At 51.1% G+C, this 27836-nt stretch overlaps 1 protein-coding gene and 1 long non-coding RNA gene across 4 annotated transcripts in view; one reads left to right on the top strand and one right to left on the bottom strand.

The window, feature by feature from the left end:
• Positions 1 to 27836, bottom strand: part of WDR59 (WD repeat domain 59) — a 53625-nt gene extending 25789 nt beyond the window's left edge. The window contains exons 1-12 of one of the 2 annotated variants that reach the window (XM_075008530.1): positions 27750 to 27836; positions 18218 to 18267; positions 15802 to 15937; positions 13565 to 13635; positions 11939 to 12024; positions 10913 to 10993; positions 9069 to 9106; positions 5452 to 5540; positions 4579 to 4695; positions 4137 to 4214; positions 3041 to 3197; positions 1516 to 1595 (exon numbers count right to left, since the gene is read on the bottom strand). In XM_075008530.1, coding sequence (XP_074864631.1) covers positions 1516 to 1595; positions 3041 to 3197; positions 4137 to 4214; positions 4579 to 4695; positions 5452 to 5540; positions 9069 to 9106; positions 10913 to 10993; positions 11939 to 12024; positions 13565 to 13635; positions 15802 to 15865 — 861 coding nt within the window. In that variant the 5' untranslated portion in view covers positions 15866 to 15937; positions 18218 to 18267; positions 27750 to 27836. The remainder of the gene's footprint in view (positions 1 to 1515; positions 1596 to 3040; positions 3198 to 4136; positions 4215 to 4578; positions 4696 to 5451; positions 5541 to 9068; positions 9107 to 10912; positions 10994 to 11938; positions 12025 to 13564; positions 13636 to 15801; positions 15938 to 18217; positions 18268 to 27749) is intronic. The other variant, XM_075008529.1, reaches the window with a different exon arrangement.
• LOC142020562 (uncharacterized) lies at positions 477 to 23346 on the top strand. Of its 2 annotated transcripts, XR_012647442.1 has the most exons (4): positions 477 to 757; positions 18702 to 18905; positions 22273 to 22868; positions 23043 to 23346. It is a non-coding gene; the product is annotated as an uncharacterized LOC142020562 (long non-coding RNA). The 2 variants fall into 2 exon arrangements; XR_012647441.1 differs by lacking the exon at positions 477 to 757 and having other exon boundaries at positions 18293 to 18905.

The raw sequence follows: 27836 nt of genomic DNA, 5'->3' as shown, positions 1-27836 counted from the left end.
CAGCGCCTGTGCCGGGAGAGGTGGCTCTTCTTCAGGGGAGAGGCCTGGCCTCCCACGCCCCAGCGCATCTCCCCGGTCACTTTCCACCAGCGCTCTGTGCACATGTCCAAGTAGGAAGGGGGATTAGTTGGTGCTTAGCCACGTCTAGCTCTAAACTAAAGAGATCTGACTGCTCCAATGTCGCCCCCTGACGAACCCATCAGTGCAAGCAGGAATGCTGCATGCCAGGACAAACTTGGCTGCAGTTTTGCCATTGTTATCTACATTATGCTTGGGACTAGCAGCCACATTAAGGGCTACGACCCCACTGGGTGAGGCACCACTCAGATAAGCAGTGGGAAACTCCCTGGAGGTCTCATCCTTCTGCCTGGCAGACACTTGTCCAGAACACTATCCAGCTTGACAGCAGCTGTCACCGGTCAGGGCTAGGGTCTGTCTAGGAAACAAGCCTAGACTGAACTGGGGACCTCCAGAACTAAAAGCCACCCCAGGCTTATCTAAGGCTGCAGGAGACGAAGTGCTCTCAGTGCCAGTAGAGGGAGAGAACGCCTGCCATGAATGAGTGCAGGGAACGAGTTAATCTTCCTGAGGTAACCTGAATCCCCAGGGAGCCACTGGGAGTGAAGCAATTCTGTTTACACTGAGAACAGCTGCCTCTCCTGGGGCATTTGTCTCTGGACAAGAGGGAAATGGCTCCCAGGCAACTGGAATGAAAAATCAGAACTATCCTGACCACTGCAACATCAACCTCAGTGCTGTAAGTACCAGGGAAAGGCGTACACAGACACACGCAGGTTTCTGGTTATTTTAAATGTGGCTGGACTGCTGGCTTGTGACCTTGTTTTGTCGTCATCAGCTCTGTTTTCTTCCTCTTTTGTGGAGTTGTTTGACTGGAGATTTTAAGCTGAATCCCAGGGAAATATTTTTCCCTGTGTGTGCCCCAGGATTTACTTCTCTCTTTTGTCAGTAAATCTCTGTTTGCAAGAGACTGATCTGATTTCTGTGTCGTAAGAAGGGGCTGTGCCTCAGATCAAACGGTCAGCTACTGAATTACAGGTTTGTGTGTCCAAGCTCTTGCCTGAGGGGGGATTAAGAGCTTGGGGTGCCCCACAGGAAGACGTCCGAGTGTGTCTTCTTGGGGAAGGAGTCTTTTCTCACTCATTGGTGGCAGAGAACTACCCCCCCAGGGCCTGGGAATCTGTGACCCTGAGACGTCTTTAGAGAAAGCTTATTTACAGGGAAGATGTTTAAGCTCTATGTGTCCCCACATTCGGCACCCGGCATGCAGAGTGGGGAGGGACTCCTGACACCACCACAGCCATGTGTGTGGGTTATACCAACGCTACACACTCCTAGAGGGGGCGTGTAGCATTCAGGCAAAGCACCCTGCGTCCATGCTGGCCTGTACCTCCCTCCATGTGTGAGGGAGAGGCTCTGCTGTCCCCTCCCTCCCACAACTGGAGTCTACCCTGCAGGACAGCATCCTCGGTTCAACACCACAAGCATTTTGCCTACCCTCTGCAGCTGGGAATCGACCCGCCACATCCGCAGCGTCTGGTCACGAGACCACGTGACCAGCTGGTAGTCCTTGGAGCCTGAGAGAAAAGAGAAAACAAACACCAGAAGTAACAGACAATGGACTCAGCCCTATGTATGAAGTTGGCTGAACCAAGCAGCTAGGTTGCCGGAGTGGAAGTCAGGACTCCTGGAGTCTGTTTTGGCCTTTGACACAAACTCACTGTGTAACCTTGGTCAACTCACTGCCCTTTTGTGCCTCAGTTTCCCCACCTATAAAATGGAGATAAAAACTATATGGCACTTGCAGAGGAAAAAACTGCAATGCGGTTAATAATATGTCTTGCAGGGGAAGTTTTCACATGGGACATGAACCAGATCTACTAAGATGAACTTGTTTTGAACGTGGTACAAGTCACGCAGCTGCAAGTCCCAGCACAGATGTGAATTACTACACAGGGGGAAAAGAATTCTTGTCTGTAACATCCCCTCTCTCATGCAGCAAGCACTACAGGTTCTCTGGTTTAGGACTATCCGGTCCTGGCTTCTCTCCCCCACCACGACTTGGGGAACCTCTGGAGGACCGACAGCTATAGATAGCTGCCGAGGTCCCAGCCCTCCATTAGCTGACACAAAGGAGCTGCTTTACACACAGCGCTGATTTCAAAGCAGAGCCCCCAGCATGCGGCGGGACTGGAGCGGTCCCCGGTGGGTGGGGGGGCTGCCTGAGCCCTACCTAATCAGTAAGCCTCATTGGTTTAGGGTGAGGCTTACCCACTAATCTCCCTACTCACTGAGCAGGCAGGTGCAATGGGAACAGAACAGCCAAGCCCCAGGCATCCCTCTGAGCACCAGGAGGAAGACTCCAGTAAGGGGGAAGGGCACCGTAACAGAGCAGACACTAGTCCTGGTAAAATCCCCTGCCGCCAACCTCGCCCCCGAGCAGGCAAAGGAAATGGTGGTGGCAGATGTGGAGTCCACGCCCTGTGCTGCATGACTGCTGCAGTGAGAGGAAGGCCAAGCCCCACAGTGCTCTCTGCTCCGGCTGCGGGTCCCATAGCGGACAAGGGCTGAGCAGGGTGTGAACACAGGCCGGAGGATTCCCACCCCCTGACCCCACCTCCTTTGCCTGATGCACTGAGTACACAGGCTACGGAGAGCACAGCTTTTATTGCGAGGGATGCACCTGCTATTTCTGGATGGGCTTTTTCCGGGCAGGGATTGGTGCAGCTCCGAGGGCATCCGCCTGTTCCAAGTTTCCCCCTTTGCTTTATGCAGTAATCTTATTGTTGTGCACTGGGGGGTGGCGGGAGAAACTCTTTCCAAGCACCTGCCGCGATCGGCTCCGTTAGCCTGGGAACGGTCTGCGCGGCCTCACGCTGCACGGCGCGTACCGATGAACTACGCTCGGTGGGGACCGGACAGCGGACAGAGGCTAGCTAGGCAGTTGCTGGAGTCTGGCAGCAGCGAGGCCAATGCTGGACTGGCAGCCACACGAGAACGGCAGCCACAGCCCCGCGCCCACCTTCCTTCTGCTTCCTCCACTGGAACTCGAGCACCACGTCGTCGTGCCCCACGAAGGTGTGCACCGGCGTGTTCAGGTCAAAGGTGTTCCACAGGAGCAGGCTGTTCTCTCGCCGCAGCTGGGGAACCATCACGGTCACCAGCCCGTTGCTGAAAGGCTGGGGGAGAAAGGCCCACCCAAAGAGAGGCTGCTCAGCCTGACGGCTCACCCTCCCCGCAGCCCTGCTATCCAGCCCCTTCCCGCTCGCGCTGCCACTGACACGCCTCCTGCTGACTTCAGAGTGACTGGTGGCCGTGTCTCACGCCCTGGCAGCTGTGCTGTTGGGGTCCGATGCCGCACCGGGACTACCTATCACGAGGGGCTCATTCTGGCGACAGCAGCTACTGCCTGATGCTGAATGGCTCCGTGTCACAGGATATGTGCAAAGACAACCCTTAAGGCAATGGGTCTCAGAGCCCGGGCAGCTGACTTGGGCCTGTGCTGCTGGGCTACGAACAGCAGCGCACATGTTCCCGCTCAGGGTGGAGTCTTGGCTCCGAGACCATCTCCCTTGCTGGGTCTGAGCCCCAACACAGCTGGTTTTAGCTCCCCTCAGTCGGCTGCCCTGCCATGGGTTTTCAGGGTTGCAGTGTGGCTATCCCCAAAGCTGAGGAACTACTCCGCATACACCCCAGCACAGCATTCTTACCTATGCAAAACACGCAATGGCCCAGGAGAATAGCCGGGCCCACTTCACAGAAGAGATGCGAGAGACAAATCTCTTAGTGGGGACTGTGCCAGAGGCCTGGCCAGACTGCTCAGTGACAGGCTCTGTGCAGTGTAAGTTAGCAACAGAGCAGAGAGAGGGTCTAAGAAACCGCTGAGCCAAAGCTGCAGGGCCTTCTACAGGGTCCAGCTGCAAGCCCCACATAGGTGGGTCTCCACTACAGCTGTGAGGCACCCCCTCCCATGAGCTGGGCTCCCCTGAAGGATGCTCTCCTCTTACTGACCAGCACTGTCAGAAGTCGGGTTACTAAAAGCTGGAGCAATGCCTTGCCGGTTAGCTTCCCACGGCTGCCCCAGGCTCTAGGCTGGTAGGACGGGCGTTCTCACTCACCGTGTATCTCGCCTTCCAGACCGGAACCTGGCAGGGGAGGATGTTGAGATATTTCCGAGGCTGACGGTAATCCCAGAACTTCCACAAAAGCAGAAAACAAGCCAGTGGTGAGTCAGGCAGCGTCGCTCTCAGGGAGGATTTCCCATGTAATTCTCAGCTCTGACAAAGCACCGGACGTGTGCCAAGGAGCTCCGGGCTATCGTCAGACACATCCCTACACTAATGGGGTGGAGGTGGCCCCAGAGAGGAGGGCTATCAGCCTCACACATGGTGACTCAGGAGCCATGCTGAGCGGAAGTATGCTTGGCCTAACAGGTGATGCCCAGTCCCAGATCTAACTCCCACTGGAGTCAATGGACAGATCCCCAGTGATTTCCAGGGCAGCTAAGACAGGCCATTAGGATGTCACTGAAAGCCCCGGGCGCTCCTCACACACTCTTACCCTGACAGAGTTGTCCTGGCTGGAAGTGGCCAGGACATATTCGTTGTCCGGATGCCAATCCAGGCCGTGGATTTTAGAGAGATGCGCTGCCAAGTACTCCACTGCCGTGCTGGGTTTCTGCAATCAGAGGTGTATTAGTACACACCACGCTAGTTCTCAGGAGCAAGAAGCCAGGTGAAGGCAGCGCTCTCCCACTTTCTTGTTCAGGTCCCCAGCCAGAGAAAGAGAGAAAAAGGCTAGAGCAGGGCTTCTCAAGCTTTTTTTTTTCTCCAAATTAAATTACCCCTTTAAAAAAAAAAAAAGGCCCCCAGACTTCTCACGCAGCCCCAGCGGCATCCCACCGGCTGAGAAACACGGCCCTCAGATTATCAGAGGTCTTGAAACAAGGGCCAGTCAACCTTCCCAGATTCCTGTACCCTTTGGAGGAGTCAGCTTTCTTTTGCATAGCAGCAAGTTACACCTCACTTGAAAAGTACTTACTTACAAACACATCGCAGACAACTCCTGCTGGAAACTTGCTGACTTTCTACCACCTTATATCACAGAACTGAACTGGAATAGGAATAGTGAACTTACATTTCAGCCTAAAGCACATGCAGCAGTAGAAGCAAGTCGCTGTCTGAATGAACTTTTAGACTGTACTGACTTTACTCCTGTTTTTTATGTAGCCTGTTGGAAAACTACGTAAGTATCTAGATGAGTTGATGTACCCCAGGAGGAGAGAACTATTCAGCCCTCCCTCAATCTCAGACTACACCTGTGTCCCGTTCGCCCTGTACTGATCATTAAGCAGGCAAGAAAACACCTGGCCTGGCCTCTTGATCCCCCATACAAGCACATGCAGAGGCCACCCACAGACTAGTAGGAACTCACCCGCTTGTCCCAGATACGGACATCCCCATCGTGGCTGGTTGCTAAACAGCTGGCGTTTTTCTTGTTCCATTTGACCTGGGAGGCTCCAGCTGCGGAGGGAGTGGGGCAGACAAGGAGTCAGCGAGCAGCGGCTAGAAACAGCTTGACCAGTCAGGTGGGCCAGTGAGCGGATGTCAGATGCAGAGCTGGCCCACAGCATCTCGGACCATTCATACGCCTGTGTGGGCTGTACAGCTGAGAGGAAAGATGGCCCAGGAGCGAGGCACTTCATGGAAACGCAGCAGGCAAGGAAGACTGCAGCTGTCTTTCAGAAAGAGGCTACAGGGGCTTCGGGGGCCCCATGCGGCTCTCTTGTGAATTGGATCAGAGCTCCCCAAGTCAAAAGATGGGGGGTTTTCAACCTTCCAGCCACTGCCTCGAGCAGGAGGCCAAAGCCCTGTACCTCCCACAGCTTTAGCATCAGCCCTGCCCTGCTCCCTAGTGCCCTGTCATGAACCTGCCCCCTATTCAGAGTTGTTGACATTACTCGCCTATCACTACCATTTAGGACTTTCACCCTGCCGCGGTGGGAGCGAAGGTTGAGTGTTCATGTGTGGCCAAAGCCCTAGATGCATGCACTGCACGTGGCTCGGTGCTGGAGGCAAAGGGAAATGCCCCACAGAGGTGGGGAATCCCAGAGCATTTGGGTTCAGCAGGAGAGTCAAGGCGGGAACAGACATTTGTGTTGCCCCGTCTGGAGAGCTCTTGGCTTCTTCGAGACTAATGGCAAATGCAGCTCAGCAGCCCTGACTCAAAAGGTAACATTTGTGCGTGTGACTCTCAAGAGAAACCACGGCTTAAGACCAGCTTCTCTCTAATTTTTTCCATCCATATGTGGAATAAGTTTTGTTCTGTGCACTGAGGTGCATGGACGTGAACCACCCCACAGAAACACACGCTGCTGACTGCAGGTGCTCTGCCAATCAGCTGGATGTCAGCTAGCTCTCTTGTGGGCAGCTGGCCAAGCACTCAGCTAACAGAGATGGCTGCTCAAGACAAGTTGTGGGGCTCTACTTTCTGTGAGGTAAGGCAGGCCAAAGACAAGGCATTTTGCTGAAGGAATGGGATACCACACGCAGCATACGGCTTGGCTGTTTCTCAGCTCCATCGGCACTTCAGTGCATGGTCAACCACCGGGACTTGCCTGGCTGTACCACATGAAGTGCCCCCCGCCCCCCGCAGGATTATGACATGGCGATGGTGCACATCAAGGGGAGCACCATGCGTACAGCCAATGTCCTATCATGCAGGGAGGGCCTTGAACTTCCCCAGGTCACTGGCTGAGTGACCCCACTCAGTTTGGTCTGAAAGTGGGGAGAGATGTGGTGTAGTGGGGGATAGGTGTGTAGCCCTCAAAGTGTGTGGGGCTCCTGCTGAGTGTAACCTGGCGACCAGGTGACACCTCTGGGCTGCAGACAAACGGGGAGGTGGAGCCTGAGGGGTTTGAATTTGAACTGGGAGTTGGAAAGCAGTTGGTCTGGGCTGGGACAGAGAGAGAGAGAGAGAGAGAGAGAGACACAAAGGAGGGACCAAGGCCCCAGCTCCAGGGGCACTGCAAAACCTGCTATGTGGTAGATGGTCACAGGACATACTGGATTTTGGAAGAAAGCTGCAGTGGGAGACACGTGCACCCCATAGGGCTCCAGCATACAAATCCCAGGCCTGAAGGATGAAAATGGTTTGCTCTCCTCTAATCATAAGAGACATTAAAAAGTAAGAGTCAAACAAGATGGTAACTAGATTAAGGGGCAGATCTTTCCTTCTGATGCCCCTGCCCTGTCCCCATGCATACATAAATGGCTCTCTTTAGAGCTGGCCAAAGACAAGGCACCACTTACAGAGACGTTGCTTTGTACCAAGAGAACAAGCGTGCATTGATGTGGAAGGTGCAGCTGTTCAGAGTGACCTTAAGCTACCTGCGTGTCTCTTCTCCCTGCTTCAGCTGAAAACCCCTTTTAAAAGAAGTGGAGAACAGCCTTCCAAACTTCTACACTCCAGCTCCCAAAGAGAGGCACGAGACAGGATGCGGCTGCAGGGCAAGAGGGCTGCAGCACTGCGAATTCATTGCCTGGGAAGAAGGTTGCTGCTGGGGGAGCCCCCTCAAGGGCCATTAGCCATCCCTCTTGGTTGCCAGAGGGAGGGTGGGGTGTGAGCAGCCCTCCAAGGGCAGTCCCTGGAGGCCTCGAGTTTCCCAGCTGGTTCAGCCAACGTCAGAGGACACCGAAGAGCTGTGTTAGGGCAGAGAGGCCTGGTTCTGAGAACAGCAGCAGGGCAGGAGGAACAACTGAGGCTGTGTGTCTCTGAATCACAGGCACCACACAGCTTAGCACCCTCTTCCAGAGCAGCCTCCCAGCACCCCCCCCACTGCCCAGTCCCCAGGACCTCATAGAGCCTTTCCACCACCCACCAGCAGGAGAGTAAGCACGGGCAGGGGAGGGGGAGAGATTCAGAGAAAGCCAGTGGCAGCCGTGGGACGAGAACTCGGTTCCTCCCCTTTCTTCAGAGCCAGCCATTGCCACAAGACCGAGTCCTTAGCGCGCTGTGCCTCGAGCTCTCCACACAGGGGCAGAGCAGCACAGTGCCGGAGCCTCACCTGCAAACAGGGTGGGTGTGGCTGTAGTCCAGTCACAGCCAAGGAGAGGAGAACGGGCCCAGGCCCCTCCGTGGGATCACTCTCTTCTCTGTGCTATCAGCCAGCCCTTGCCCCCAGCCGTCTGGCACACTGTAGCACACCAGGTGCTCCTCTCTCCAGGCCAACCAGCCTCCTGCCCACTCCTGCAGCTCTGGAGGGGATTCTGGCATTGGCAAGCCCAGGGTGCAGCTCAAGGCGGCCTCTCCTCCTTGTGCACCTCCATCCTGCTTTCAGGCAACAAGGAGTCCTGGAGCACCTTAACGACTCACATGTATTTGGGTATAATCTTTCCTACTCTGTCACCTGCACGAACAGGCACTTCAGGCAGGCAGGGACAGATTCCCCTGCACAGATAGGGGTGTTCTATTACTACGCGGAGAACCCCTCCTAACACGGTCAGTTCAGTGGCAGAAGGGAAGAGGGTGGCAGCCCGTTCCCGACAGTTGATGAACAAATTGGAATACCAAACAAGGAGCGCACCAGCCACTCCCCGTCTCTGTTCAGCCCCAGCCTGATCGCGTCGAGTTTACAGCTGAATTCTGGCATCTTACTGAGTATCCAGTGTGGCCAGAGGAGGGAGCTGCAGAGGCAGCTGGGTGAAATGCAGGACTGGCTTAGCTATGTGAATGAGCTATGAAAGCACAGGAAGCTTTTGCCCAAATAATGCTTTCCTCTTCTACGTGCCACAGGACTCCACCTTGTTTTGCCAAACCAGACTAAACCCACTACCCCTCTGAAATTTGCTTTAAAACATCATCTCTGAAAAGAGCCTCAGAGGCAGATCTCCAAGGGACAGTCACTGCCCAGGCTGCGACTGTGTGGGACGGTCATCTGTGCTAGACTTTTCATGCCTGGGGTCTGCATGCAGAAAAGAACCAGGGTGACAGAGTAGCAGAGGTGGAGGACAATGCAGGCAGAGGTTTGACCTACAAGAACAAGTACTTACCAACTGCTGAGAGCGAAACTGTAGGTTTCCTGGTGTCCCTGGAACACAACATTACCAGCATGAGCCTCGTACTGCTCCTCCACTGGGGACAACCCCTTCACCCTGGGAGGCCCCATCTAGTTGAAAACTGAACTTCTCACTGGCTCCTCGATCTCACTTATCTTTGGGGGGTTGGGTTTGTAAACCAGGAGACAGGTGCTGAAGCACAGATAAGTCTACACCACACAAGTTAATGGGAGGGGGCACCTTCCAGAGAAGGATCAGGATTTTAGTCTCTGCAATAACACGTAAAGCATCCAATGTGCAGGTAGAATTGGCAGGGTGGTTGAGCTGTCTTTGAGAAGGGGCAGGGGGACAGATTATAAGCCCTCTGCTGTGCGGCTCTTACGGGAGACAGAGACATGTACTGCCGTTCACATGCCTTACTGGCGGATGTTACAATATCACACTTCCTAAGGCTCCAGGAAAATTAGACAGCCTGCCAGCTGATTTATCAAAGCCCTTGAACATCCTAATTCATAGCAGATGGAATCGGGATAAAGACTGCTAAGCTGTCTCTGGGCTTTAACAGTAAAATTAGGTGGATTTAATAAAGCTGGGCAGCCCCAAAGGTCAGTTGCTGAGCTGGGTGAGTGAGTGCAGCCCCATGACAAGCAAAAGCAACAGGCACACCAACCTTTAGGCTTTAACTGACTCCTAGATGGAGCTGGTCAAGAAATTCTTCTCTCTAACGAAATACTTAGAATTTAAAGGAGTTTTCTCTGCAATTTTTCAGGCTGTTAAAAAACCTGAAAGTTTTTGACCAAAAATGGAGTCCCCCCACATACCTCCTCGTGGGGGGAGGACAAAAAAAACCAAAAAACAAAAACCAAAACCAGATTTCTATTTAAAAAAATATTCAATGGAAAATTTCCAACCAGCCCTGCCCTGGCCTAATGTGGCACTCGGCTGGTTGGTTATCCTGCCAGTTTTGCTTATGGCATCTTTGCAAAAGGTCAGGCAGCTTCCAAGCCCCTTCTCAGAAAGATCTGAGAGAAGCCTGCCAGACAGACCTGGGGTTTAGCGGCTGGGTTATCCACCTGGCGGGTCCAAAAGGCTGCCTCAGTAGCCATCTCTGGACAGGTGACAGTTTAAACACAAAGCCTCAGTGCTGGAGCAGAAACGCCTGGTGTGACTTCCCAAGGAGTCTACTTTACACAGAGCCAAAGGAGGTCATCAGGTCAAAGCCAACCAGCAGTTACTGTCCACATGGGTCTTAATTATTCACCAACACCATAGGCCCCTTCTCAAGTGCCTCCTGACTGAGGATCCTGGAGTGCTTCACACATTAAACAACCCTCAAGCCACCCTTGTGAGGTAGGACAATAGTTTTCTGGCTAAAAAGGCTGGAAAAGGAGAGGCTTGGAGAAGCCCAGGGACTTGCCCACGGTCACAAAGGAAGTCAGAGGTGGAGCCTGTTGGAGCCCTGCCTGCTTGGCTCTCAGATTTAACGGATGAGGAGATTTTGAACCCAGGGGGCTTGGAACAAGCAGGGTAATGTCAAATATAATTCACCCTAAGACACAAACCACTACGGCCACGCAGAAGATGGGGATGAGGAGCCCTCATTCAGCCCACAAGTGGGGGAGCGTGCTGACAGCAGGCCTGAGGATGCCTGTGAGGACAGCCAGCAGTGGCCCAGGGAAGGAGCTGTGGGGTACAGGTGTCCGCATTCGGGGGGCTAGTTAGAGTGAGGAAAAGCCAAAGGCTGGAGCAGAAAGTCACTTTGCCCGCCACACAGTGTCAGTCAGTCACAGGAAAGAGCAGCCCCTCCATCGTCCCACCGTGGAGGCTCTTGCTCTTACTTGATATCCCAAATGTAGATGTATGTGTCAACGGAGCTGGTGACCAGCAGGTCTGGCTCAAACACGGCCCAGTCTAAATCACTGCAAAAGCAAAACCAAAGGAGAGTGTCGTAGTCAGCTGAGCCCAGCCCATGCTGCTGGCGTTGTTGTCGAGGCAGCTCATGCACCCACCCCCCGCGTCGTTCCACAACGGACCCTGGCATTCACATGGAGATCACCCCTAAGCGCTTCCTGAATGAAAGTGGGGACCTGCCTGAGTTGTGTAACTATACCACCCTTGCCACAGGCTGCCTTACAGCTAACTACAGTACTTCTGCTTCTACCGCAACCCAGAGAAGGCAGCGGTTAGCAGCAAACCCCAGCTTGCCAGCCATTTCTGAGCCCTGGGCTTCCTTTCTGAGCTGCTATTTTGCCAGGCACATCACAGCTGTTGGCGCTATGCAAACCCAGCCCCAGCCAGAGAGGGCTGGCAATGGTCCCGAGGGCTGCAACTAGCCTTCCCAGACTGCAGCCAGTACACAAGGGAGAAATGTTTCCTTCACCCGTCCCCAGAACAGAATGAAAGCCCGAGTCCCGTGGCAACCCCAAGCAAGCATCAGACTCCAGAGCTGCCCCATGTGTTACTCAACGCCCAAGCATCTTCGCCATTAAGGACAGCTGGGGCCCTGCGTCAGACATTAGTCCACGTCACAGCCAGATGGGATTCAGTTTCACAGCCCCACTGGTGTCTGTTTCCTTGAGGGTGGCTGCTGTTCAGTAGGCGAGCACCTGCCATGGGAGAAAGGCAACGACACCCACACCCGAGGCCAGCCTGAACCAAACATGCATGCTGCAGCCATAGGAAGGTGCGCTCTTTAAATCAGGCATCTTCTCCCAGTACAGGGGGCGGCTCAGGCCAAGGAGGTGGGTTAATATGGGCTGGATTTCTCCAGGCAAAGGGGCTGCAATGGCTCTATGTCAAGGAACACCAGCTACGAAGCCGGCCCTGTGATTTTCCTCATGGAGCTGGGTTTCTCATTCACCTACCTGATGACACGCGTGTGTCCCTGTAGCGACGTGCCAACCTCCCCGTTACCATCCTTCCATTTGTACAGGTCGACTCGCTGGTTGCTCTGAAAGGAAAGGGATGAAATGAGGTGGGAGAAGGCCCCTGGAGCAGCGCAGGGCTCCAGATCTGTCAGGTTCAAGGTCCCTGCACTTGGAACAGCATCAGCTACTGGCAAGTCAAACCATTCACGGCAGACGCTTTGCTTAGAGCGGGAGCAGGAGGAAGACAAACCAGGCCTGACAGCAGTTGAAGTTTTGGAAACTCTTTTCAAGGTCTAAGCCTGGCTTGAATTCGCGCCACATTAGAGGGGAATAAGAACGGAGACAAAATGTCACACTCAAATGTTTCCCCTAAGGGTCCTTCTCTGGGCTCTGCGCCCCGAGCACAATGCTCAAACTACTGGCAGCCAGGAGCCAGCAGCAGAACTTCCTTTCCCTTCTGGTCAGATTTACCCAGGGAGGTGGGGGGTTAATTGACAGGCAGATGAAAGGTCCCCAACATCCATCACTGCTGCTTCCTAGCAGGAAGGCATGCCAGCTGTATGTAGGGGGTCTCCCTGGGATGGTTACTTAGATGGGCAGCTCTCTGGGAGAGCACTGAGCTGGCACATGGCTCGGGCTCCCAGCACTGCTGTAACACAGCTAACAAACAATGAGGTTCCAGGACATTCCTGACACAGCAGAGTGCTCATCAGTTTGAGTTCAGACCAGTTTCTGTTTAAAGCTCGAGGCTAAGCACCTAAGCACTCTAACATTCGACTGATGAATAGGATTGACTAGCAACTGCATGCCGCCGGGGGTGGGTAAGGTTCTGTTACTGAGCCATCCCCCAGCTAGGGCCGAGGCCTCACCGAGAACATTAATGATGCTTTCTGCTGTTTAAGCATGGCCATTAATTCCCTTGTTTTAACAGTACGGACAGGTGGTGAAAGTACGGGCGTACTGGTAGCTTACATTTTTGCCATAAGGGTCATTTCAAAGCTCTGCAGTTAGAGTTACACTTCCCCATGACCCAAACACCACCCTCCAGCGCTGTGATAGAACACGGCAGCTGTTTAGTGGCACACAGCAATGCTGCACCTGGCCTTAGAAGAGGAGGAATCCCAGTCAACTAGGGTTCTGGAGGAGGTGGAATACAATTACCCCGCTGCAATTTACCCAGGGCACCACGGTTACTGCCTCGTCTCTTTGTAGGATGTGTCAGGCAGGACCTCAGTCACACATGTCAGCCGGAAGCTGGCACCTCCAGAAACACAGCCTCTGGCGCCAAAGAGCGACAGCGGCCTGCTTTGTGAGTGCTTCCCAACATCCACCAACCAGATGGGTGAGCAATGACTTCAGGGGGTCTCCATCTGCCCCCGGAGGAATGGGTGTGGCTATCCCGCAGACAGGGGAATAAGAGGATCCCTGCAATAGAAGGTCACAAACTTTTCCAGGCTGGACTCGAGACAAGCAGAGAACACGTGTGCAGATTCCTTTGGGAAGAAGCCAAAAAATAAGAAGTCCTTCCCCAGCAACTCTGGCACATGCTTCCTGCGGGCATGCGAAGCATGCAAAAGAAATGGCACTCTCTCCCGAGTCAGGGTGGCATCTCACACTCCTTACGGGCGGCAAGAAGAGGGGCCACCCAAGGTGCAGTTCATCCAAACGGGCAGCCCCACTGCCTCCAAAGAGTTCTGAAAAACAATGAAGACTTCAGAAGGGTCTTGAGAATGCTGCATGCAGGCTTCAAGGGGAGGGAAGCCAGACGTCCTGCCTCCAAGTGAGACATTTTAGCCCACAGAGAGGCTTCTCCCATACTGCCACCACAGCATCAGCCAACAAGAGAGAAAAGGAGGGTCTCTAGCCTGGAGGCGGGGAGGTCACATGAACCCGAGTAACGAACTCCTTCCTCAACCTGCCTCAGAAGTGAGGATTCATATAAACACAGGAGAGGAATGGAATTCACTTGTGGTGGGGCTTGGTGCCAGCTACGACTTATTACGGCAGGGACAAAAGGATGCTCTTTGGACACTGGGTAAGAATTTTAGCTCTGCTCTTCTGAAGGAAAGGCTGCCAGAGGATGCCCGGGATCACTGGGAGCTAGCAAAGCTCACATTGCTTAGCTACAACATTCGGAGGAAGCTGGAACCAGCATTGCTAGGACACCGAACTCCTTTTTCAGCGTGCATTTGAAGAGAAGCTTCTGACTCCGCTTGCAGCTTATGCTGCTTTTGGACTGCCGGGTGTTAGAGCCTGGGACCGTCACACGTCAGTAGCAAAAAGCAGTAGCAAAGGGCACCTCTTTGTAAGCCACTTGGGAAGAGCCAGCTACCTGAGGGTGCTGGTAAGACACCTGTCCTTTGCCTCCAGGGTCAGAGCAACAAATGCAGATTCCTCAGTGTTTCTGGCTTTTTTTTTTTGTTTGTTTTTTTAATTTTTAAAGGTAGTTTTATTTCAATATTAAAGTCACCTCAGGATGACCCCCCCTCCACACGCACACTTCCAACTAAGAGTTTGTACAGAGAAATACAACAAGAAGTTCTGTGGCACCTTACAGCTTATGGATATTTTGAAGCATAAGCTTTAAGTTCCTTGCCCACGAAAGCTTATGCTTCAAAATATCCGTTAGTCTGTAAGGTGCCACAGGACTTCTTGTTGTTCTCGAAGGTACAGACTAACACGGATACCTCTGTGATACAGAGGAATAAATAGCCCTGAGGTTCTCAGAGGTGGATCATTTAGACTGGACCAGGAGATGGGCGAGGCCAACACAGAAAAATGCCTGGGACCAAAAACAGGGGTCACCGCAAAGGGGCAGGAGACAGGCTTGGCAGGGGCTCCTCTCTCTCTTGTTGCAGGGCCTGGTTCACCTAGCCAGGAAGGGGCCGGGCTGGAAGCGGAAGCTCAGATGCACCGAGTTTCCATGCCAGCCCTCTTCGGAGAGCTTCACATTAGTGCTTCTTAGCCACTTTAGTACCTTCTGCACACCACAAGCATCGATTCTTTACTGACTGACTTCTTTGCCCATTTGCAAGCACTGATGCTTTTCCTCCCTCCTGTGTTCATTGTGCAGAGGAGACAGTACTGACCAGCTTGACTTACAGGCTGGGTCAAGCACCACATCCCAGCAGCAGTGCCGTGAACAACACAGCAGAGAGCAAGAAATGGAACACAAGGGGAGGGGTTCACACACGCAGAGCCTGCCCTGCCCTCCCGGGCAATGACAGTCTGGGGCCAGGTCTTTTTGATAAGGCTCCTTGGAAGAGACAAGAGCCATCTAGAATCACCATCTGCTGACCAGCCACTAAGAACTACCACCTCTCCAGCAACAAATCAAGTATAAGCCCTGATCTTGTCATAGGATATGCACAGACAGGCTGCTCTGGTCCCTGCCTAGAGCCCTGTGCAGGGGAGCTGGAAAAGAGGGGGCCAGAGGCTCACAGCCAAGGTTCCCGCTATCTTTTTCCATCCATGAGTGGAATAATTTTTGTTATGTGCACTGAGGCAGGTGTGGATGTGTACCACCAACAGAAACACACACTGCTGGAGGTGGGCGCTCTGCTAATCAGCTGGGCAGCACCTGAATCTCTCCTGGGCGACCACCCAAGTGCTCAGTGTAGAGGGAACACTGCTCATGGCCCCATCACTTTCAAGCATGGGAGGGCTGCGCTGCATAAAGGCGAGCAATGTGGGGGGCAGAGCCTTCGCAGAAGAGCCTCAGGGGCTGGGCCACAGTTCAGACAACAGCGGCTGGTGTCCCCCACGTGTGCCACTCCTGAGCCCCACCAGCTTTATCGAGGCAAAGGTTCCACAGGTGTGGATCCAACTGCAGGACCAGGGCATTCAAAGGGCGAGCTCACCGAAGCTGCAAAATAGTGCGCGTAACTGTCGTGCGGATTCCACTGCACGGCACCGATGTCCCATTTGCTCTGCCGGGAGATCTTGCGGTGACCTTCGGTCGGCACATCCAGGTTAACTATGTAGAGGAAGCGGCGGCTGCAAGGCACAGTCACACAAAGAGCCCACATCATCACTGTTTGGCCTGAAACCAGGCTGAGTTTACAATCTGCTTACCGTGCCCAAACTAAAGAGGAGCATTTAACAAGGCAAAGGTCACTGCGACCTGGCAAACCCTGAATTCCCTCAGCCCCCGTTTGTTCAGCGAGTAAAGTCCAGAGTGTTGAAAGGCTCACAGGTTGGAGACGTCAAAGAGGAACAGAAGACTAAGACAGACAGAAAAGGTCAGAGGGTATCAGGGTCATTGAACAGGGACAGCAATTACCTGACCCATTATAAGGCTCTTTCACAAACTCTGAGGTTTGAGCTAACACTTAACTTCCCCATGCCACATCCCGCTCTCTGCTCTTCTATTTGCCAACCTTGATAACAATTTTTGGACCTCTGTGCTTTCTATGTTGAGTCTGCCCTGGTAAGGCTCTACATCTCAAGAAGTGGGGCTGTCCCATGAAAGCTCACCACCTAATCAATTACTTTGTTAGTCTTTAAGGTGCTACAGCACAGCTGACTTGTTTTGACAGAACACAGACTAATGGCTCCCTCTCTGTTAGGATCATTGAAGTTTCTTCTGTGAAAGACTGGAGCTGGAAAGTCCTGACTCAGTGGTTACTGAGCACACAAGGGTGGGAGGTGAACCAGCAGCTGTTCTGGGCCCAGGACAGCACCGCCAAGAGACAGCTGGGTCGCCTTCGCAAGCCGGGCTTAGCCAGCTGTACGCTCAGATGCGTTTGCTACATTCTCAGCCATGCGAGGCTGCGGAGCGCGTTGTGTGTGGGAGACAGGCATGTGCAGGGTGTTCACAGGGGCCTGGGAACGGGCTCAGCTGTGGGTATGGCGCACACAGCAGATTTTCAGAATTGCAGGGCTGACCCCCCCCCCCCCCCAAGATGTTTTATACTCAGACAAGTGGCGAGTGACATGGGCAAAACCAAGACCTGCACAAAGGAGTGATGGCCAGTCAGACCTATGCTGGCTTCCAGTCCTTGCTGCCCTGTGCAAGTCAGATGGTGCTGGGGATGTGACGGCAACGAGGAGATGGGCAGGTCTGGCGGGGGAGAGACAGGTACCCAAAGAGGTTGTCTTTTTGCTCTGAGGAGAGAGATGCATAGGGAGGAACGAGCACGATGCACAACCAGGCAGCCAGCAGGACGGCTGCAGCCACATCTTTCATTGGGAAAAGCATATGCTAGTGGCTGGTGATGCGTCATTCACATATGGCAACGAGTTATTAGCATGCGTGCGCACCCCCCACCCCCAAGAACAGGACAGGTGGGAGCAAAGCACATCTCGTTTAAAGACCAGCCCCATAAGGCGGGACAGTACTAAAGGGAGGCAGTGCCTTGAAAGCCCAATACCCACGCAACGTGCCATCCCAGTCTGGAGGGCTCTCTCCAATAACGGCACTGCAGACCATGCGTGCATTCTGCAGGTCGTTCACTCATCCATCACTAGAGGACCATGATGGCAACTGCTTCCCCCACCCTCCTCTGGGCCTGGTGTGACCCAGCGAGCCCCTTCACATCTTGGCATAAGGCCAGGGCTTTGCCCTTTTCAAATACATAATTCCTTTGCGGGAAGCTTGAACTCCTGGTACATGCTCAGGCAAATGTTTGAGTGCTCAGGGGTGCTCAGCCTTGGTCCTAATCTATGAAGGGAGCCACTCCTCCCTCACGTTCCCCAGCAGGACGGAAAAGGCCAGGGCCAGTGTCCAGAGGAGTCAGTTGCTCTCAGACCTGTTTTGAGACCCTCACGCATACGCCAGGGTCTCACACAACAGGGAATGGGGTGCAGGAGGCGAGCTTTGGAACACCATGGTAGGATAAGCTGGGGGCATTGGTTTAGTGGGTAGCCACACAGCACAGATTCACCTGGCAGGGAAATCGAGAGGAGAATCTAAGATCGCCAGGCATAACTTAAGAGTCTGAATTAATTTAGGATTCTAGAGAAAACTATCGGTGATCCCTACGCCCAACAGAATTGCAGGTGGCCATGGCAGAGTGGCACGCCCAAGACTCCACCGGCTTAGCGGTGTGATCAGGAAAGTATCCACTGCAGAAACAACAGCAGTGTTTGAGTTAAGATTTCTGTCTTTTCACTCTCTAGTGCATTGGAAATGTGACCCAGAAAGCGCTGAAGAGAATTCAGTGTCACCCTCCTCCAGCAGGACATCAGCTCTTCGATCAAAATCAGCCTGAAGGTTACGGATTTGCCTTCCAAAAAAGACTGCCACAGATTTCTGTTGGAGAGGGTCACACTCACCCAGAGAGTACCGCATGTTGTCCAAGACAATCCACTGACATAGCAGTTGCCTGTCAAAGAGAAAAAACACTAGATTACATCCATCCGTTCAATCTTCCAACCAAACAAGGCCATGGGCAAGAGTGAAATCCTACAGGAAAACCTGTCCTCTTATCTTCCAGAAGCCCCAAGCTGGTAGGAGGGAAGCAAAGCCTGCCTGACACCAGAGAGAAAAGAATTATCTTCCCCCGCAAACCACAGAATTTGGGATGGGGAGCTGATCTGAAGGGAGTGTGAAGATGTCTCTGCAGTGTAGGTTGAAGAATACATATGACAGACACAGCTGCAGGCATGGAGAGCTCTCTGCCTCTCCTTTAAACACTGCAACTACAGAGGAAACCTTCTAATCACTGTTTTATGATGAGTATTATTAACGTGCTTCTATTCCTGATGTGAAGAACCTTTTAAGAAAAAAAAAAAAATCTTAACCTGGCTTTTATTCCAGGGCCACCTTTTACAGCCCTGCACGTATGGGAAGAGTGACCATTTATGTAGGCCAGACTTGCACCAGTGGAAGATGGTTAAGATATATCAATCTTCTTCATGTTGGACTTTCCTATTTATTGGAACTAAGTGACACCTAAATCCTCCCAAGAGGCTGAGAAAGAACAGACTGGCAGATACAATTGTGCACGAAGAGAAAAAACAGGTAGGTCTTGAAAAACTGACATCTTTGTTAATGGTGCGTGGGAAGCTCTATATGGAAATCCAAGGGCCTGAGCCATCAATTTACATATAATTTAAATGTATCTAAAAAAATGTCTAGCTCCCATGGATGCAAAGATAAGCTTCCAAATATGACCTGACTATTAAGCAACATAGTGCCGTCTTCCTAAGTCTGCAGATGTCCAGCTGCAGTAATCCTGCTGCCGCTCAGAGCTTTGAGGACCAGTATCAGTTGTGAAATGAGCAAGGCTCTGGTCAACGTCGCAGTTATTTAACTGAGCAGTAGGGAAAAAAAAAAAAATATACATATATATAGGAATCACATTGACTTTCTTCTATTGACTGCCTGGCAAAACTATGAGCAGCGTAGTGCTGAGAGCCTTCCCTACATTTTTGTTCAGCGTTGGTATTTTTTTGGGCTGGTAAGTTGAGTCCTCTGACTAGTATGGGCCGCGTACATTTCTCCAAACCCTGAAGCCAAGGATGTAACACCACTCCCTTATTAGAGCCCTAAATTGCAAGGGCTCAGGCTACCCTCCTGGACCCCAGTTAAGAACCACTAATAGAATTCCTAGGATAAAGTGCCCCATTATATTTATGGACGTAACAAAAGGAAGGAGGGAGATTTGCCACATAATATTTCCGTCACAGTTCAAGGTAATCGTACCTGTATTCCCCTCCCTGAGTGACCCTCAAGGGGCACCCAATCGAAGTTCCCAGAGCCTTAGCGGTCACCTCGCTTGGGTAGAGAGCTGCCTTACTGTTCCTCCTTCTTTACACGCTAATATTCCCACCAAGTCTTCCTGCCTGAAGGACCAACATCTGTGCTCTGCTCTCTCTCCAGAGGATATACCCTGTGGAGAAACTACAGGCGCAAGTTACCACACAGCTCTTTATGAGCAAGCACCTTTATTCTTAAGGTAAAAGCGTCACAGAGAAAACATATTACGAAAGACTAAAAAGCCCTAACTGCACGCTAAAAAAAGCTTATCAACAACCACGAGGGCTCTCACGCATCACTCCTTCAAAACTCACGACTGGGTCACAAATGGCACGGTTTCGGAACCAAAACCAAACCAAAGTCTCTCTCTGGGACAGCTTGGGCCTTTGACCTGGGTCTCACGTAACAGGTGATCAGCAGACCTCAGCAGAGCACCAGGCATCTCTTCAGGTACCTAACCCTAGCTTTGAAAGGCTGGGTTTTTTGCATAAGCAGATGTCATGGATTTGCATTCACATCCCCCTAGACATTTGCCAGAAAAGCCATCTGACACCTTTTGTTTCAAAAGCCCGTTCTTCTCCGACACACTGTCCTCTGAAATATACTATATCTCACATCGCTCCCCACTCCAAGGGATTATGTGTAACCCGATCCACATTACTATAAAAACCACTCATTTGACACAGTGGACTTCAAAGATATTTAAGCTTAATTAATATGGTCTTGCTAGGAAACAGCAGGAAATTGCTATCTATGTCACAATAGTGAGAATAGCAGATCTAGAGAAGTGGTTGTTCCCCTCTATTCAGCACTGGTGAGGCCACATGTGGAATATTGTGCCCAGTTTTGGGCCCCTCAGCATAAAAAGGATGTGGATGCGCTGGAGTGGGACCAGCGGAGGGCAACAAAAATGATTAAGGGGCTGGAGCACAAGACCTATGAGGAGAGGCTGAGGGATTTGGGCTTGTTTAGTTTACAGCAGAGAAGACTGAGGGGTGATTTAATAGCAGCCTTCAACTTCCTGAAGGGGAGCGCTAAAGAGGACGGTGAGAAACTGTTCTCAGTGGTGTCAGATGGCAGAACAAGGAGCAATGGTCTGAAGTTAAAGAGGGAGAGGTGTAGGTTAGATATTAGGAAAAACTACTTCCCCAGGAGGGTGGTGAAGCACTGAAATGTGTTACTCAGAGAGGTGGTGGAATCTCCATCCCTCAAGGTTCTCAAGTCCCAGCTTGACAAGGTCCTGGCTGGGATGACTCAGTGGAGGCTGATCCTGTTTGAAGCAGGGGGCTGGACTAGATGACCTCCTTGAGTCCCTTCCAGCCCTATGATTCTATTCTTATCAAAAATTAAGAGGAAAACAGCTGGAAGTAAGCGCCTTCGGGCTGATTAAGAGCTAGACAACTGGCAGGTATTTATTTAATACTGCAAGAGTAAAGCAAACTTATGTTGTTGGTCCAGGGTCCATCTTTCTGCTGAGCTGAGAGAAAGACAATAATTCCAAGTTGCAGTCATCTTCTACAAAGGTCTTAAAAATAAGTTCTTCCAGCTGTTCCTGTGTTTAAAAGCTCATTGCCATTTCATAACCCTTCCTATAGGATTGTAATTAATGCTTTAGGTACTGGTATATCATATTTGCAGACAATGAGTTAGCATTGACGGGACAAAAGTCAATGCCATAAAACTTAACTACTGACTGGAACCAGACAAGGCACCAGTATGCAGTCTCATGTGCTGGGTGACCGTTTTGTCGGCATCACAAATGAGGTCACTTTGTAGTGAGATGGCTGCTCCAGCGTGACAGGCTCCAACGTGGGTGAAGATTATGGCAAAAACATCACCGTCAACTAGGGTGCGGAGGTTTAGCCTACAGAGAAGTGCTTCTTCACGACGTGACCTTTCAGAATGCAGCTCAAGCAAAATCAGGACAGAATTACTCCCGACTCGATTCCTGGCTGACCTGTGATTGCTGCACTGAGCATTAACACTTATCCGGGTAGGTATGCACAAACTACTGTGTGTGTGAAAGGAATGCTGAGTCAGCAGCACAGGCAGCATCCCCCCACCCCCCTCACTCCTAAACATCTATATGAGGCAGCCCGTTTTGGGTCATTGTTCTTCTACCTTCAGAAGCAGCCTCTCACATCCTGGACTCATCTCTGGTCTTGGACGTACTGTAACTATTGCTCTCCACACCACAGGACGTGATTTCCCACCTTTGCACAGTCTTTAGATCATAAACTCTTGGAGGGCAGAGACCAGCGGCTTGTTTAGCAAAGTTCACCAACCTGCACAGTGCCAGCAAATCAGAAACTTTTTTAAATCACCTTTTGGCTGTACTGACAGTCTGCCAAGAACACGGGGCCATATTCACTAGGATTAATAAATCCATAGGCTGCAACCTCCATCAATTCCAGCAACAGTTGTAGAAGGTCAGAACCTGTAGTGCTGACCGGCTATGTGGCCTTCTGCTTGGAGATACAAGATGACAGGCTGGGGCCTGGAGTTTCCCCGGGTAACATTCTGGTGTTAAACATTAGGTGGAATGCAGATTCGGCACAGAACCGTAAGCACAAAGGGTTTGTTGTTTGTAGGCTGCTCTTTGACCATCTGTGCACTGTTCATTTCACAGGGGCAGCAAGGCTACAGCATGGATGGGATGCAGGCTGTCACGGGTCTGGAGCATGACCCCGGGCAAGTCACTTTACCTCTTTGAACCTCAGCTTCCCCAGCTGTCACAGGGGGATAAGGACACTGAGGATCACCTACGTAAAACAACTGGAGATCTGCTGCTGAGAAGTGCTCAGTGAGAGACTGGGGGGGGAACGAGTGCTTTAGCATAGGCTGTGAGCAGAGCTCTCACATAACCCTTCCCAGCCTGTCCAAGCAAGCATGGTGGGGAAAGGCACCAGCCTAGCAACCCTGGGGCTGGAAGTCCTCTAGTCCTAGAACAGGTAGTGCCCGTTCCTAAATCCCCCACTGGACCTCACTGCTGATCTGCAAGAAACCACTCTCAGGAGAAAGGAAGGAGCCGCCATAGTCCTCAGCTTCCCGACGGAAGATGTCACCACCACAGCTGTCCATCTCAGCTGGAAGGAAAAGAAGCGAGAACATGCCACATCTCACTTATCCCAGGGCCAGGCAATAAGCAGCCCATGGACTGGTCACAGCTTGCCTCAGCGGGATGCCATGTGCTTTATTTCCCTGGCCAAGGGGAGCTCCAAGCAGGTAAATAAAGCATCTGGCAGCATGCTGGGGGCTAACCCTGGCAAACCATCTCTGGCTTGGGGGTTATTTATTGCCCACCCCTGACTTAACCTGTTAAGTGATAAGATTTGCTCTCTTCTGATCAGGCCTAGTGATCTAAGGGTGACCATCTTCATCTCTAACATTTCTCCCCAGGCAATTCATTACTGGTGGGCCATATTCGTGATTTACTATTTCTGTTAAAGGAAGAGACAGAGACATGAGATGTAAACCAAAGGCTGTAGGCTGGATTCCTTGCGCTGAAGACGTATTAATGCACATGAGCGTTCCTAAAGAAGTGGTGGGACAGCGCTGGCAACTACCTGCAAACTTCTGACTGAATTAAGTTGGTGTATCATTACACGATCAACACAGGGGACAGGGGCAACAGCTCTAACAAGGAGCTAAGAAGAGGGGCTGGCTAGGCAAAGCCATTCCAAAGCAGTAGCACCACGTGGGGAGAGACTCACATACACGGATTCAGACTAGATTCTCCAGGGACTGACAAAAAAAGATTTCTGATTAAACAGAGCTGAAAGTAACTCAGGGCCTGTTTTCCAATCCCAAAAATGGACAAGGCCTTCTACCTAAGGGGGAAAAGAGGCAGGCCTTTCTCAGATGGATTGGCCCCGTGCATTGCCTTGCTCTGCGCAAAAGGGGTTAGAAACACGTAACCACTGAAATGCGCCTTGGTTTACTGGCTAGAGACCCGTACTTGGAGTAAGTTCTTTTATGTTTATTGGCATGTGTAGCATAGGCCCTTATTGTGTTAATGTTTTTTCCCCCGATAATGCCTTTACCATGTTTACTTCGGGCTGGTCTCTGTTGCAGTGATCAATCCACCACCTGCTGATTTATTACATCTCCTTAGACATGATAAATCAATCTGAGTGCTTTCCTGTCAATGCAGAAGAGTAGGCAGCATCCACTTTGCTGCACACCAGACTCTGCAGTAAGTATAGCAACTTCAGCTCTTCTTTTTGTGTAGCTGAAGTGATAGAAATTAGGTCAACAACCTGGCTTAGTGTACAGGAGGCCTTAAAAAAAGCTGTGCGATAATGCAGTTGTGGTAATTATGCTGTTCTCTGTCTTCGAGAGGAAAAGTAAAGCAGGCCTGCTTAGGCAGTCTGGCTTTTCCAGGGAATTCACAGTATAGGCAGAGCACTAGCTGCCTGGAAATATGTGGCTCAGGAAGGCGAGAGGCTTGAGTTCCCCCTACCCTATCCCGCAGCCTGGAAAGGACCTTTGAGGTCATGGAGACCAGCCCTTGCCCTCTCAGCAGGACCAAGCACCATCCCTGACAGATTGCATTTGAAAAAAAAAAAAACACCACACATTTGCCCCAAGATACCCTAAATGGCCCCCTCAAGGATTGAATTCACAATCCTGGGTTTAGCAAGCCAATCCTCAACCCACTAAGCAGCTGACTGTTGGCAGGTAAAAGTGGGAACTCTTGCTGGACCAGAGAGGGCTAATCCAGGTGCAATTCCTTGAACTGTATTTAACAGAGCTGCTGTGTCCAACTTCCATGGCAATTGCTAGTGCTTCTTTTAAGCATGTTTCCTTATTTACTATATTTTAAAACATCTGCATCTGGATGCACTTGTCAGAGGGTTTCATTATAAACAGCAGCTTCCAATAGCTGAGTTTGCCTGCTTGAAAAGGAGGTTCCAGATCTTCTTCCAATCAAACCCAAATGAACATAGTCTAGAAACAAATTGCCATTGAAACGAGTGTAAACGCTTTCGCCAGCAACCAAATCTTTATAAAAACAGCACATTGGGTATGGGTCAGTTCCCCATATGTTTTAGGTGGATCGTGACTGTATGAACAAGACAGAAATTGCACAGATTTCGGATGATTAAGCTGGAGAAAACACTAGAACTCTTGGTATGATTACTTTAATAAGGGGGTAAATATATGATCAGCAATCAAGCAAAACCAATTAAAAAGTTACTCAATTGATTAGGTATATGCCTCATTTGCATTCAGCAAAACATGCATTGCAACAAATTTCAGTTTAAAATCCTTTTCTTGGCAACAGAAATGACGAGTCTTTGAAAAATATGTTGCTTAGCAGCACTGTCTCAACTGTTGAGATATTTGACGGTCACTACACTCTCATAAGAGAGCTTCAAAGAAGAGAAGCCAAGCGGATTTCCCACCGTGATTAGTGCTAGAGATCTTTCTGCTATTTCATTAAAGGAACTTTAAACGCAATAGCTATGTGGAAGAGGAAAGCTGACAGGTTTTCATAAATCAACTAGATCTTGGTCCCCATCACCTTGCAAGGGTTGTAGAGGCAACCATCACCAGCACAGAAACTAGCTGCAACTCACCAGATTGCCAAAATCAGCTTCAGGAAAAAGAAACTGAAAATACTTTGAAGAAGTCACTCACCCAACTGTTAAGTGAAGGTAACAGCCAGACAAGTCTACAGTTAAAAAAATAAACTGGGGGGACAGGGAGGGAAGCACGTTGTAAGAACAGAGAAATGAGGCAAGTATGTTTTATCCGGTAGGTTAGAAGAACACACAAAACCAAGGTCCCAAACACCTATAGTCCTAAATGATTCCAGGGCACCTCTCAAAAGAATAGGATTAATTTGGGGGAATCTCGCTCAAACCCTGGATTAAAAAGAAACACCAGCAAATTCAAAAATATATGTTGTAAACAGAAAGTACCATAGCTAAAAGTATATGGGGAATCTAATTTACTGCTCACACTTTTATTCAACTTCACTTTAAATAAGGACTTGCTTTGAAAAAGCTAAAATGATAGTCAACTTGAAAAGGTTTCTGCAACTGAATTAAAAGTAGCTGCAGGTAACACACTGAGTATCCCAGCCAATCCCTGTAGTTTTGCAATTACATTTTGTTAACTTATTTCTCTCTCCTTATTGAAGGCTTCTCACAACTAACATCTCAAGGAAATCCTGAACATGAGAATGTAGAAAGTACCATTAAAAAAGACTTTTTGCTAATATTTCAATTACAAGCATCTCAGTTATTAACTGTAACAATAAGACAAAATATTTGACAGAAATATGATTTACTATAAATTACTGTCTTAGTTTCAATAAGGCTTCTATTACTGTCTCATATGACTGCTTCCGACACATACTGCAGAAATATAGCCTATGTGAACCTTCCACACTGGACGTACATTATTAATGGTTTACAAATCAAGCTGGAAGGATATAGCAAGTGGAGTCCCACAGAGACTTGTCCTGGGTCTAGTTTTAGTCAATACCTTGAAAAATAATTTGGACAATAGCACAGGAAGTACCTATGTATGCCAGCACTTTGGAGGGCCGGATTAGAATTCAAAATGATCTTGACAAACTGGAGAAACGGTCTGAAATAAATAGGATGAAATTTAATACGGACGTGCAAAATACTACACTAAGGAAGAAAAATCAACCACACAGATACAAAATGGGAAGGCGTTTGCATTGCATTGCATTGCTGTTGTAGCCATGTCGGTCCCAGGATATTAAAGAGACAAAGATGGGTGAGGTAATAGCTTTTATTGGACCAACTTCTATTGGTGAGAGAGCTCCTGAAGAGCTCTGTGTGGTTTGAAAGCTTGCCTCTCTCACCAGAAGTTGGTCCATTAAAATAAACACATACCCCTCACTCGCCTTGTCTCTTTAGGAGAGAACAAGAGAGTTTTTTGAAAAGAGAGATTGTTCTGGGTTACATTAACCGAAATGTCGTCAATAAGGCTGGGTCTACACTTGCCGTGGAAAATCTCCTGGGGTGCCACGTGAACCACAAGAATTAAGGAATGCCAGTGGGAGGAGTGCTCCTATCAGCACTCTGCAGCAAGGACAGGGGCGAATAGCCCAGGCTGCAAAATCAATTTTTGGGACGCAATTGGCATACCTAAAATTGCATAGCAGCCATCAATATTCAAGGCAAGCGGGGACCCAGACTAAGACAATTAGCAATTACTCAATTCTAGGCAGCCCTGGTAAGGGCTCGACTGGAGTATTGTATCCAGTTGTGGGCGCTTCTCTTGAAGACACAGATGGACAAAGCCCAGAGGACACCTAGAAAGATGTTTAAAGGTCTTGAAAATATGACCTCCCACGAAGGACTGAAGAAAAGAGGGTTGATTAGTCTGGTACAGAGATGACTGTGCGGGTGGTGGAACATGGTAACAGCCTTCGACTACGCAACAGGTTTCTATGGAGCAGAGAGAGAGATGTTGTGCTCCTCAGCCACTGCAGACGGGACAAGTCGTCATGAGTTTGAACCGCAGCAAGAGAGGTGCTGTGGAACGTTTGGAAAAGCGCTCAGCTGCCAGGGTAGTCAAGCGCTGGGCCAAGCCAGCCAGGAAGGTTGCGCGACATCCATCCCTGGAGACCGTTAACGGGCTGGACAAGCAACTGGCAGCTCCGGGCTAGACTTCGCCCTGCCTCGGGACAGGGGCTCGGACCCTTGCGGCCCTCCCGGTCCTGCGCTCCCGCGCGCTGGGGCAGGAGGCTGGGAGGGGGAATCGGGGTGCAGGCTACAGCCTGTGCTCTGGAGTGGGGCCAGACACGAGCGGCTCAGGCTGCGGGGGCAGGCGAAGGCCGGGCTGGGGCTGGGGGCTTCGGGGGGCAGACGGGGCTCGGCTCAGGGGGCTCCAGGCGGGGCACAGGCGCCGCCCGGAACCAAACGGAGGGGCTCGGACTACGGAAGGGGGGGGGCTCGGACTACGGAAGGGGGGGCCCCATGCGAGCGGTGTGGGGGGCGGGGCTCAGGCTGGGCCGGCTCTGGACAGCGCTGCCCCGTTGCCCGGCCCGTGAGAGGACGAGCCTGCAGCGCATGCGCCCTAGTCCCCCCACCCCAGCGGGCGCGGGGGGAGACTCGTTACCTGCGAATCCCGGAACTCCACCACCACATTCTCGCTGCTCCAGCGCGCCGCCATCTTGGGCGCCCCCGCGCCGCGCGACGCCGAGGC

This window comes from Carettochelys insculpta, chromosome 14 (assembly GCF_033958435.1).
Source record: "Carettochelys insculpta isolate YL-2023 chromosome 14, ASM3395843v1, whole genome shotgun sequence".
Taxonomy (NCBI): domain Eukaryota; kingdom Metazoa; phylum Chordata; order Testudines; family Carettochelyidae; genus Carettochelys; species Carettochelys insculpta.
The sequence above is the reverse complement of the archived record's forward strand: the minus strand, read 5'-3'. Positions and strand labels throughout refer to the sequence as shown.